A 12,595-nucleotide genomic window follows, 5' to 3' on the forward strand; every position below is an offset into this window, starting at 1 on the left:
TTTCATCATAGAGGACTGGAATGCAAAAGAAGGAAGTCAAGAGACAACTTGAGTAACAGGCAAGTTTGGCCTTGGAATACAAAATGAAGCAGGAAAAGGGCTAACAGAGTTTTGCAAAAATAACACATTGGTCGTAGCAAACACCCTCTTCTAGCAACACAAGAGACGTCTCTACACATGTACATCACCAGATGGTCAATACCAAAGTCAGATTGGTTATGTTCTTTGCAGCCAAAGATGGAGAAGCTCTATACTGTCAGAAGAAAAAACACTGGGAGCTGACTGTGGCTCAGATCATGAACACCTTATTGACAAGTTCAGATTTAAATTGAAGAAACTAGAGAATCAAATCCCTTATGATTATACAGTAGAAGTGACAAATAGATTCAAGGGATTAAATCTGATAAACAGAGTGATTGAAGAACTATGGATGTAGGTTCATGACATTGTACAGGAAGTGGTGATCAAAAGTATCACCAAGAAAAAGAAATGCAAAAAGGCAAGAGGGTTGCCTGAGGAGGTCTTACAAATAGCTGAGAAAAGAAGAGAAGCTAAAGGAAAAGGAAGAAAGGAAGATATACCCATCTGAATGCAGAGTTCCAAAGAACAGCAAGGAGAGATAAGAAAGCTTTCCTAAGTGAGCAATGCAAAGAAATAGAGGAAAACAATAGAATGGGAAAGACTAGAGATCTCTTGAAGAAAATTAGAGACACCAAGGTAACATTTCATGCAAAGGTGGGCACAATAAAAATAGAAACAGCATGGACCTAACAGAAGCAGAAGAGATTAAGAAGAGGTGGAAAGAATACACAGAAGAAGTATACAAAAAAGCTCTTGATGAACCAAATAATCATGATGCTGTGGTCACTCACCTAGACCCAGCCATCTCAGAGTGCAAAGTCAAGAGGGCCTTAGGAAGCATCACTAAGAACAAAGTTATAGGAGGTGATGGAATTCCAGCTGAGCTATTTCAAATCCTAGAAGATGATGCTATTAAAGTGTTGCACTCAATACGCCAGCAAATTTGGAAAACTTAGCAGAAGCCACTGGACTGGAAAAGATCAGTTTTCATTCCAATCACAAAGAAAGGCCAAAGAATGTTCAAACTACTGCACAACTGCATTCATCTCACATCCTTGCCGAGGTCCAGCCCCGGTGGATCCAGGGAATTCGAAGCGGGGGCGGCGTTGGCGAGGATCAGGAAACAACTGCTTAATTAAACTTTAATTAAGGATATAAAGAGTAATGGAATAAGGATAGCTCAGTTAGGAAATTCAGTGGAGAAAAGAGGCTGAATAATTCAGCCAGAAGGTAAGAGAAAGAACGACATGGTGAGACCAAGTTTCGGTGAACAAGGCCCGCACTTTATTTTCCAAAGTAGTTTTTATACCTCAAGTTATGCATAAAGGATAATGGGGGAAGGGGTAGAGTCATGCAGCAAGCCAGGCTTTCTTCCTGAAAACTTATCATATGCAAAAGCTTAGGTGATTTGCATCATCTTCTGGCCCGGAGGCCTGTTAACATTTTAAGACCCTTTCTTCAGAAAACTTATTTTTCTCTAAAGGTGATAAGTCAAGCGCCACCCTCCAAAAGCATTAGATAAAGTTGCATTCCTACAGAGCAAAGGTGTGGTGGGCTATAATAAGAAAAAGAATTAACTCAAGGGTCCCAGGTTACAAACATTAAAGCTACTATTTACACCAATTATATTAATCAATACACTGCCAGGGACACAGCAGGTAAGGGATATGGAGACCTAGCAGCAAACATTGGCCCAACAAGTGAAAATCCCTTCACCAATACAATTTCTAATCAATCTTTTAACTACTCAAAGGGATCTGTGTTTAGACAGTTTAGAACATCTCCTGCCTCTCACAGTTGGGAGGCTCTGAACAATCGCATGTGGCCGGAAAAACCTATTCAGGCAGGCTAGAGGATTTCCAAAGGAGTTTGTAGGTTAAACACTACATAATAATTCACACCCAGGAATTATTAACTGGAACTGTAAGTTAACTCTTTTTTCAGAGATGTAGTGGGGGACAGCCCCCCGTAAAGTCAGAGGTGTAGGTGAAAGCACAAAGCAGAAAGTAGGCAGACTCTGGTTTTGGGGGTAGATGCTCTAGAATTTCCAGGGGGACTCCTGAAGCTCAATCCCGCCTTTGCATATGCCAAGCCTCCTTCCTCATGACCTTTGTCATGGGCGGAGTTCCTCACGCTGGCTACCGGCAGTGATAGAATTCTAGTTGAGCTATTCCAGATCCTGAAAGATGATGCTGTGGAAAGTGCTGCACTCAATATGCAATATGCAATATGCACTCAATATGCAATATGCCGGCTCCCGGCACATCCTAGCAAATTAATGCTCAAAATTCTCCAAGCCAGGCTTCAACAGTACATGAACTGAGAACTTCCAGATGTGCAAGCTGGTTTTAAAAAATCAGAGGAACCAGAGATCAAATTGCCAAGAATTGTTGGATCATAGAAAAAGCAAGAGAATTCCCGAAAAACATCTGCTTCAGTGACTGTGCTGAAGCCTTTGACTGTGTGGATCACAACAAACTGGATAATTCTTCAAGAGATGAGAATACCAAACCACCTTACCTGCCTCCTGAGAAACCTGTATGCAGGTCAAGAAGCAACAGTTAAAACTGCACTTGGAACAAAGGACTGGTTCAAAATTGGGAAAAGAGTACTTTTAGGCTGTATATTGTCACCCTGCTTATTTAGCTTCTATACAGAGTCAGTTCAGTCAGTCAGTTCAGTCGCTCAGTCGTGTCTGACTCTTTGTGACCCCATGAATCGCAGCATGACAGACCTCCCTGTCCATCACCAACTCCCGGAGTTCACCCAAACTCATGTCCATCGAGCTGGTCATCTCATCCTCTGTCATCCCCTTCTCTTCCTGCCCCCAATCCCTCCCAGCATCAGGGTTTTCCAATGAATCAACTCTTTGCATGAGGTGGCCAAAGTATTGGAGTTTCAGCTTCAGCATCAGTCCTTCCAAAGAAATCCCAGGGTTGATCTCCTTCAGAATGGACTGGTTGGATCTCCTTGCTGTCCAAGGGACTCTCAAGAGTCTTCTCCAACACCACAGTTCAAAAGCATCAATTCTTCAGTGCTCAGCTTTCTTCACAGTCCAACTCTCATATTCATACATGACCACTGGAAAAACCACAGCCTTGACTAGTCGGACCTTTGTTGACAAAGTAATGTCTCTGCTCTTTTAATATGCTGTCTAGGTTGGTCATAACTTTTCTTTCAAGGAGTAAGCGTCTTTTAATTTCATGGCTGCAATCACCATCTGCAGTGATTTTGGAGCCCCAGAAAATAAAGTCTGACACTGTTTCCACTGTTTCCCCATCTATTTGCCATGAAGTAATGGGACCAGATGCCATGATCTTAGTTTTCTGAATGTTGAGCTTTAAGCCAACTTTTTCACTCTCCTCTTTCACTTTCATCAAGTGGCTTTTTAGAGTACATCATATTAAATGTTGGGCTGGATGAGGCACAAGCTGGAATCAAGATTGCTGGGAGAAATATCAATAACCTCATGTATGCAAATGACACTATTTTTATGGGAGAAAGCAAAGAGGAACTAAAAAGCTTCTTGATGAAAGTGAAAAAGGAGAGTGAAAAAGCTGGCTTAAAGCTCAGCATTCAGAATACTAAGATCATGGTATCCAGTCCCATCACTTATGGGCAAATAGATCGGGAGACAATGGAAACAATGAGAGACTTGATTTTCTTGGGCTCCAAAATAGCTGAAAATGTTGACTGCAGCCATGAAATTAAGACACCTACCTCTTGGAAGGAAAGCTATGACCAACCTAGACTGCATATCAAAAAGCAGAGACATTACTTTCCTGACAAATGTCCATATAGTCAAAGCTATGGTTTCTCTAGTAGTCATGTATGGATGTATGAGTTATACGATAAAGAACGCTGAGAGCTGAAGAACTGATGCTTTTGAACTGTGGTGCTGGAAAAGACACTTGAGATTCTCTTGGACAGCAAGGAGATCAAGCCAGTCAATCCTAAAGGAAATCAGCCCTGAATAATCATTGAAGTGACTGATGTTGAAGCTGAAGCTCCAATACTTTGGCCACCTGATGCAAAGAACTGATTCATTATAAAAGACCCTGGTGCTGGGAAAGACTGAAGACCAGAAAAGGGGAAGACAAAGAATGAGATAATTGGATGGCATCACTGACTCAATGAACATGAGTTTGAGCAAGCTTAATAAATGGTGAAGGACAGGGAAGCCTGCCGTGCTGCAGTCCATGGGATTGCAAAGAGTTGGACACGACTGAGGGAATGAACAAGAACAATAATATTAAGAACAAAAAATTGTGAAACAATGCTGTGAAATATATGAACGAGGTATTTTTATTGATTTCATTCTGTGTTAAATAATAGAACAATGACAATATCCTGTGGATATTAATTATCTTTGAAAACTGAGAAATGTACATTTCTTTTGAGTGTTTTTTTTTTTTTTTGAAGTGTGGTTTTGTTAATTCAATGGACTCTAAGATTGAGCCGGCTTCCCTGATAGTTCAGTTGGTGAGGAATCCACCTGCAGCAGAGGAGACCCCAGTTGCCTTCCTGAGTCGGGAAGATCTGCTGGAGAAGGGATAGGCTACCCACTCCAGTACTCTTGGGCTTCCCTTGTGGCTCAGCTGGTAGTGAATCTGCCTGCAATATGGGAGACCTGGGTTCGATCCCTGGATTGGGAACATCTCCTGGAGAAGGGAAAGGCTACCCACTCTAGTATTCTGCCTGGAGAATTCCATGGACTGTATACGGGTTGCAAAGAGTTGGACATGACTGAGTGACTTTCACTAATACCAAGATAGAGTAATTCTCTGTTAATGTTTTTGGGAACTGTCTACAAGAAGACAATGAGTTGATTGTGAAGCTCAGATCTTGTTTTGATGAGCTAAATGATGAAAATATATTCTTCCATTGCCAAATTGTAGCTTTTATTTGGAAGCCAAAGGCACTTCTGGTGGCTCAGCAGTAAAAAAAATCTGTGTGCTAATTCAGCAGATACAGGTTTGATCTCTTGGTAAGGAAGTTCCCCTGGAGAAGGAAACAGCAACCCACTCCAGTATTCTTGGCAGGAAAATCCTCCTTTTCCTCCTGGAAGAGGAGCCTGTTGGGCAACATACAGTTCATGGAGCTGCAAAAGATTCAGGCGTGAATCGCTGACTAAACAGCAACAACGGGCATGTCCACCATGAATTCAAAATGTGATTCTTAGACAAAATTAATGGAATCATAAAGTAGGATGTAACAAATTAGGATAGTATATTTTGCTAAGAGTGTCATACACAATGCTTTTCTATATAATGATATTGATGGGTGTTTTATTTTTAGCCCTATAGGGCATGTTCATAGACTAGGAACTATTACCTGATCAAGTGAGCTATAAGCTAAGCTAAGTCACTTCAGTCATGTCTGACTCTGTGCGACCCCATAGACAGCAGCCCACCAGGCTCCCCTGTCCCTGGGATTCTCCAGGCAAGAACACTGGATTGGGTTGCCATTTCCTTCTCCAATGCATGAAAGTCAAAAGTGAAAGTGAAGTTGCTCAGTTGTATCTGACTCTTAGAGACCCCATGGACTGCAGCCTACCAGGCTCCACCATCCATGGGATTTTCCAGACAAGAGTACTGGAGTGGAGTGCCATTGCCTTCTCCAAAGTGTGCTATAAGGGAGTCATTAATGTATAATACCTCACCTGTTCTGTATATTGAAACTCTGTAATATTCAGACTGGATTGACTGAAAGGATAGATGATAACTCACGCCTGAGCAAGTTTCTTTATATGTAGATGGTCTGTACCTTTCAAATGAAGACTCTCATCTTCTATAGACAAAGGTATATACATACATATATAAATATAAATATAATAGATATGCATATAAATATAGGCAAAATATAGGGCTTCCCCAGTGGCTCAGCAGTAAAGAATCCACCTGCAATACAGGAGCTGCAGGAGCTGCAGTTTCAATCCCTGGGTTTGGAAGATGCCCTGGAGGAGGGCATGGTGACCCACTCCAATATTCTTGCCTGGGGAATCCCATGAACAGAGGACGTTGGCAGGCTACAGTCCATGGAGTCACAAACAGTCGGACACAACTGAAGCGACTTAGCATGCAAGCACACACGTAGGTAAAATCTAGCTAAAGCTAGCACTGAAATTGCATTTCAGTTTTTTATAGATTCTACAATAATAAAATATAAAAATGGTAATTCTGTCTGAGAAAATCTTCTTTCACATCCCCCATAAATTCAGCTAAGTTCAGGGAAGCTAAGCAAAACTTTCAAGATGCTCTGCTTACCTGCATGGATTGGGGGAAATACACTGAAGAAGGAAACATTCAGATCTTGGCCTTAGTCCTGATGCTACCACTAGAGATGATATAACTCTTTAGAAACCAATTGCTTCACTGACATTTTTTTTTTTTTGAAGCTGCAAGATGAGCGGCAAAGCACTACTGATATTTAATGTTTGTTTATGAGATTGCTGTCTGACTGAATCAAATATATTTGATCAATTTAAACAGAAATCCCTTCATAGATACAGAGAACAGATTGGTGGCTGACAGAGAGAAGGAGGTGGGAAAAATGGGATGGGAAAAATGGGTGAAGGAGGTCAAAAGCTACAAACTTTTAGTTACAAACTAAGTAAATCATTGTACATCATGATGATTATGGTTAATAATCACACTATATTACATATTTGAAAGTTGCTAAGAGAATAATGTTAAAAGTTCTCATAGGAAAAATATGAGACCATGTGGTGATGGATGCTAACTAGACTTATTGTGATGTATATTTTGCAATGTATATAGATACTGTAGCTTGGTTGGTAAAGAATCCGCCTGCAATGCAGGGGACCCCGGTTTGATTCCTGGGTCTGGAAGATCCACTTGGAGAAGGGATAGGTTACGCACTCCAGTATACTTGGGCTTCCCTTGAAGTTCAGCTGATAAAGAATCTGCCTGCAATGTGGGAAACCTGGGTTCGATCCTTGGGTTGGGAAGATCCTGTGGAGAAAGGAAAGGCTACCCAATCCAGTATTCTGGCCTAGAGAATTCCATGGACTATATAGTCCATGGGGTCACAAAGAGTCAGACACGACTGAGCAATTTTCACTTTCACTTCACTCTCACAAATTATGTTGTACACCTGAAACCAATATAATGTTATATGCCAAGTATACCACAATGAAAAAAAAAAATCCTAAGTTTATGTTATTACCTAATTTGATTTCAGACAAAAATTGGTATTTGTTTACATATTTTTCTTATTTCGTCAATAAAATGTTCCCTTCTGCCCAGTTTTAAAACGAGAAATTCAGATTTAACCGAAATTAAGATTTATAGCAAAGCTCTTTGAATTTATCTGTGCTTGTCATCAGGGTCAGCTAAAAAATAAATTAGTTCACAATTACATCATGTTGTTTCTTTTTCTTGTTAGGTTGAAAAAATGGTCAATATAATGAAAGTAGAAAAGAAAAATATCATATCAAGTCATGAAGATTCAGTAATAATATAGGAAAGCTAACAGAAACATCTCATTTAAAATATTTTTTAGTTAAATGATGTCTTATGAAAAATATTACCATAATTCTTATTTACTTATAGATCAGGTGCTTGATGAAAATATCAAATAAGATAATTATGCAGAACAGAGTGATATAAAAGGTAGATTAAATTTTTGGATAGGTGGTTTACTTTCCTAATTAGCCTAGTGATGGTTTAATCTACTACCATTTGTTTGCACTTACAATAAGCCAAATATTAATAAATTTTGAGTAAATGGAAAGATTTTTTATACATTTGGACTAAATTGAGAAATGTGAGCTAAATTACATAAAACATTTTTTGTTAAATAAATTTAAAACTATGTTTAATCAATATTGCCTTTTGTTGACTTAAATCTGAATACTGTCTAAATAAAAGCAAGAGATAGAAAAATATTGAATCACTAATTGAAAAACCTGTTCATTTTAGTCTAGAATTAGTCCTTTTGTCAATCTTTCTATCTGTGCAGATAACTTGTGAGTAAAAAATGATTCTAAACTAAAGCAATACCATCCTTTACTGACAGTTGAGTAGGATGAAAACTTCATAACTTTCATATAATTGACTTTCATGAACAAAACAAAAACCAAATTTTATTTTCAAATTTAATGTTTTATTTGAAATCGAACAGATAATTCAATCAGTTTCAAAAGCAAAGTTAGAGGATTCTAAGCTTATGATGGAGATATAGAAGTATATTGAAAAAGTGTGCAAAATTCTAAGAAGTTAGATGTTTCTGTGCAAGTAACTCTAGAATGATCTTTCTTGTCCTACTACTGAGATCAGATTTGGAAAGTCCCTATAACTTCAGATGTTGGAGTGGGATATCAGTAGAAGCTGGAGAATCCATATCTTCCAAAGAAGGACGGGCAGTGATTGTAGCCAGAGCCAAAGCTTCCGAAACCAGAGCCACATCCGTAGCCTCCGAAGCCCGAGCCAAAGCCCAGCCTGCGGAAGCTGCCGCATCCACAGCCATGGCCAAAGCCCAGGCCGCCAAAGCCTCCGTAGCCGTAGCCCAGGCCGCCGTAGTGGTTGCTGTAATGGCTCATGGTGTCAGGGGTGGCGAGTTTGGTTTGCTGTTCAAAGCAAGAACCTGCGTGTGGATGTCAGCACGTGTAGAAGGATGCTTATATACCCTGGTCAGAGCATGTGATAAATCACATGTATGCCCTCGTATCAGTCATGTTTTCATTATACATACTTGGCAGGCAACATACTTGGCACAACTCATTAATTCATTGCTCCCTAACACAGGGAGAAGGCCTTACACTCATTAAAATATTTAACATCACTTTGATGCCTAGTAATGTGTCCCTTAAAAGTCAGGGCATCACTTTATCTTAAAAGTTATTGCATCACTTTATCAAATCATCACTTGGCACGCTTTAAATACATACAATTATTTTTGTCAATTATACATCAAAAAAAGCAGGTGAAAAAAGTTATTGCATCATTTTGTAAGAAGGAATGCTATACCTTCAAAGTCTAGACACATCAGACCCCAAATAACACTCTTCATTGTCAGGCATACCAATCATGTTTGATCGTGCTGTGTTTTTCAATTAAATATTTCTCCATCTGGTTTTTTTTTTTCCCCCTTAGATACTTCACTTGCAAATTAAACCAAAGGAACTAGGTAAAATTTAAAGACTATAATCCATCATATCCTTTTAAATCATTTTTCCTCTGTTCCAATACTAAATTATTTCTTTCAAAAATAAAACAAATATTTGAGAGCCATAAAGAATTAACTTGACTTTTGCAAACACAAGTAAGGACCTCTAGAAAAATAAATCTATTTTTTAATTTAGTTTTAGAATGTTGACAATCACAACTGACACACATATTCTTTTTCACGCTACTTTAAAAATTAAAAAAATATTTTGCTTTTTATAATTGATGAGTCAATACTAATGTATAATTATTAATTAAAATCCATAGGTTACTCTTCATTCTTTGTGCTATACACTTGCATGTGCTTTGACAATCATAGAATAAAACTGTTCAGAAACTGATGGCAAAACAGTAATCAGAACTTTATTTCAGAAGTTCTGCTTTAAAAGCAGATTAAAAGTTATCTTCTCAAATCCTCACCCTCTTCTCTAGCCTGTCATCCATCCAAGTTGCCTCCAAAGGGCATGTTACATCTCCCTCCTTGTCTTTACATTCACCATCTCCTCCTGTTTACTCACCCACATATCTATCTTATACAATACCCTTTTTTAATTAATAAATTTTATTTGAAGAACAGTTTGAAGTTTACAGACTAATTGAGCAGGAAATATAGAATTCCTATATAACCCCTCATACACACAATTTCCCCCATTATTGAACACCTTGAATCATATGATATATTGATTATAATTAATGAACCAATAATGACACATTACTAATTAAAATCTATGGATTAGCATTCACTCTGTGTTGTCCTGTCCTGTGGGTTGTGACAAATGCATGTCACTGAACTCTATTACAATATCATGCAGAATAATTTCTCTGTTCTAAAAATCTCCTGTGCTCCAATTATTCTTCCCTCCTTCTTCAGAACTCTGGGAAACACTAACTTTTGACTGTCTTCATAGTTTTTTCTTTTCAAGATTGTCGGACAGTATTTAGCCTTTTCACATTGACTTCTTTCACTTAGCAATAAGCCTTTATGAGTCCTCCATATCCTTCCATGGCTTGATACCTCATTTCTTTCTATTGCTGAAAAATATTCCGTTGCCTGGATGTACCACAGATGATTTATCCATTCACCCTTTGAAGGACACCTTGATTACTTCCAAAGTTTGACAAATAGGAATAAAACTTGAATAAACATCTACGTTCAGGTTTTTGTGTGGATATAAGTTTTCAAGTCATTTGGGTAAACACCAGGGAACGTGCTTGTTGAGTCTTTTTCATAAGATCATCTTTAGCTTTGTGAAAAACTGCCAGACTCTCTTGCAAAATTGCTATACCATTTTTCATTTCCATTAGCAATGAATAATAGCTTCTGTTGTTCCACAGTCAAGCCAGCATTTGCGGTTTTCAGTGTTTTAAAATTTAATCATTCTAACAGATATTTGGGCTTCCCTTGTGGCTCAGCTGGTAAAGAATTCACCTGCAATGCAGGAGACCTGTGTTTGATCCCTGGGTTGGGAAGATACCTTGGAGACAGGAACAGTTACCCACTCCAGTATTCTGGCCTGGAGAATTCTGTGGAGGGTATAGTCCATGGGGTCGCAAAGAGTTAGACACAACTGAGCGACTTACACTTTCACTTCACTTTCAACAGATATGTTGTAATCTCTTTTAAAATATCAACTATCAATATCATGCCTCAGTTCTGCAGTTAGCCATTAGGCTAAGTGGCTAGGTAAAATTGTGATGTATGTAAAATTTCTTTTTGACACCTATCAATTTTCACTCAATCATAGTTTATTAGTTAATTCCTTCCTCTTCCTTCTTCTTGTATCATTTTTGTTATAATTCAGTCACTAAGTCATGTCCAACTCTTTGAGACCCCATGGAATGTAGCACATCAGCTCCACTGTCTTTCATTATCTTCTGGAGTTTGCTCAAATTCAAGTCCACTGAGTTGCTGATGATAACTAAACATCTCATCCTCTGCTGCCCCTTTCTCATTTTGCCTTCAATCTTTCCCAGCATTAAGAGTCTTTTCCAGTGAGTCTGCTCTTCACATCAGGTGGCCAAAGTATTAGAGCTTCAGCATCAGTCCTTCCAATGCATATTCAAGGTTGATTTCCTTCAGGACTGATTGTTTTGATCCCCAAGGGACTCTCAGGAATCTCCGCAATTCAAAAGCATAATTCTTTTGTGCTCAGTCTTCTTTATGGTCCCACTCTCACATCCGTACATGACTACTAGAAAACCATAGCTCTGACTTACTAGTATGCAAAATGAGAACAACTGTACTATATATAGTTTGAGCATTCTTTGGCATTGTCCTTCTTTGGGTTGGAATGAAAACTGAACTTTTCCAGTCCCGTGGAAATAGTTTCATCTGTACCATTTTTCTAGATGTCATATGTATGTGTTAATAAATGATGCTTGTTTTTCTCGTTCTGCTTATCTCAGTTTATATGACAGACACTGGTTCCCTCCATTCTCTAGATATGATACTACATATTTTATACTGAAATTTAGACATAATGTATACTTCATTATTAGGGCTTCCCTGGTAGCTCAGCTGGTAAAGAAATCTGCCTGCAATGCAGGAGAGCCTGGTTTGATTCCTGGGTTTGGAAGATCCCCTGGAGAAGGGAACGACTACCCACTCCAAAATGTTCTAGCCTGAAGAATTCTGGGTTGCAAAGTGTTGGATACAACTAAGCAACTTTCACTTTTCATGCTTCATTATTATGCTTAAAAAAGAACCAATGCAAGTGAAATGATGATTATATATTTCTCTAAATTAAGAAAGACATTTGAGGTTATTTCTCCCTTACACTTTTGGGAACTTCCCTAGTGGCTCAGTCAGTAAAGAGCCGCTTGCAATACGGAAGACCTGGGTTCGATCTCTGGGTTGGGAACATCCCCTGGAGAAGGAAATGGCAACCTGCTCCAGTATTCTTGCCTGAGAAATCCTACGGACAGAGGAGACTGGTGGACCACAGTCCATGGGGTCTCAAGAGGCAGACACAACTTGGTGACTAAACCACTACCACCACCACCTCCTTTACTGTTCAGATGCTGTCACAGAGCTACCCATGACTGTCAGAACTGTGATGCTTACTTTTAAATACCTTAGAATTCATTCATCCTTTCAACTCTTATTTTTCATTTTCTTATTATATGGTTGTTATTAAGAGAAGCAACTAATTTCAGTTGGGGAAATGTATCATTTGAAAATTACATATAAGACTAAAAGAATAGAATCTGAACACTGCATTTGAGGTTATATAATGTTCACAAGAACTTAAGGACTGGAGCCTAATGCTAAACCATAACTAAACCCTACTACTCACCCACTAAAAGGAACTAAATAGACACTATTT

The 12,595-nt window shown here is 38.7% G+C and overlaps 1 protein-coding gene across 1 annotated transcript; it reads right to left on the bottom strand.

Moving 5' to 3' along the window:
* Positions 1-8,422: 8,422 nt before the first annotated feature.
* On the bottom strand, positions 8,423-8,644 carry LOC147380322 (keratin-associated protein 19-3-like). Its single transcript, XM_086414649.1, has one exon. The coding sequence runs from the start codon at positions 8,642-8,644 to the stop codon at positions 8,423-8,425; it is 222 nt and encodes a 73-aa protein (XP_086270775.1).
* Between the last annotated feature and the right edge of the window lie 3,951 nt (positions 8,645-12,595).

This window comes from Bos grunniens, chromosome 1 (genome assembly GCF_055505025.1).
Source record: "Bos grunniens cultivar Pamir isolate PY7600 chromosome 1, Bosgru_T2T1.0, whole genome shotgun sequence".
Classification (NCBI taxonomy): Eukaryota; Metazoa; Chordata; class Mammalia; order Artiodactyla; family Bovidae; genus Bos; species Bos grunniens.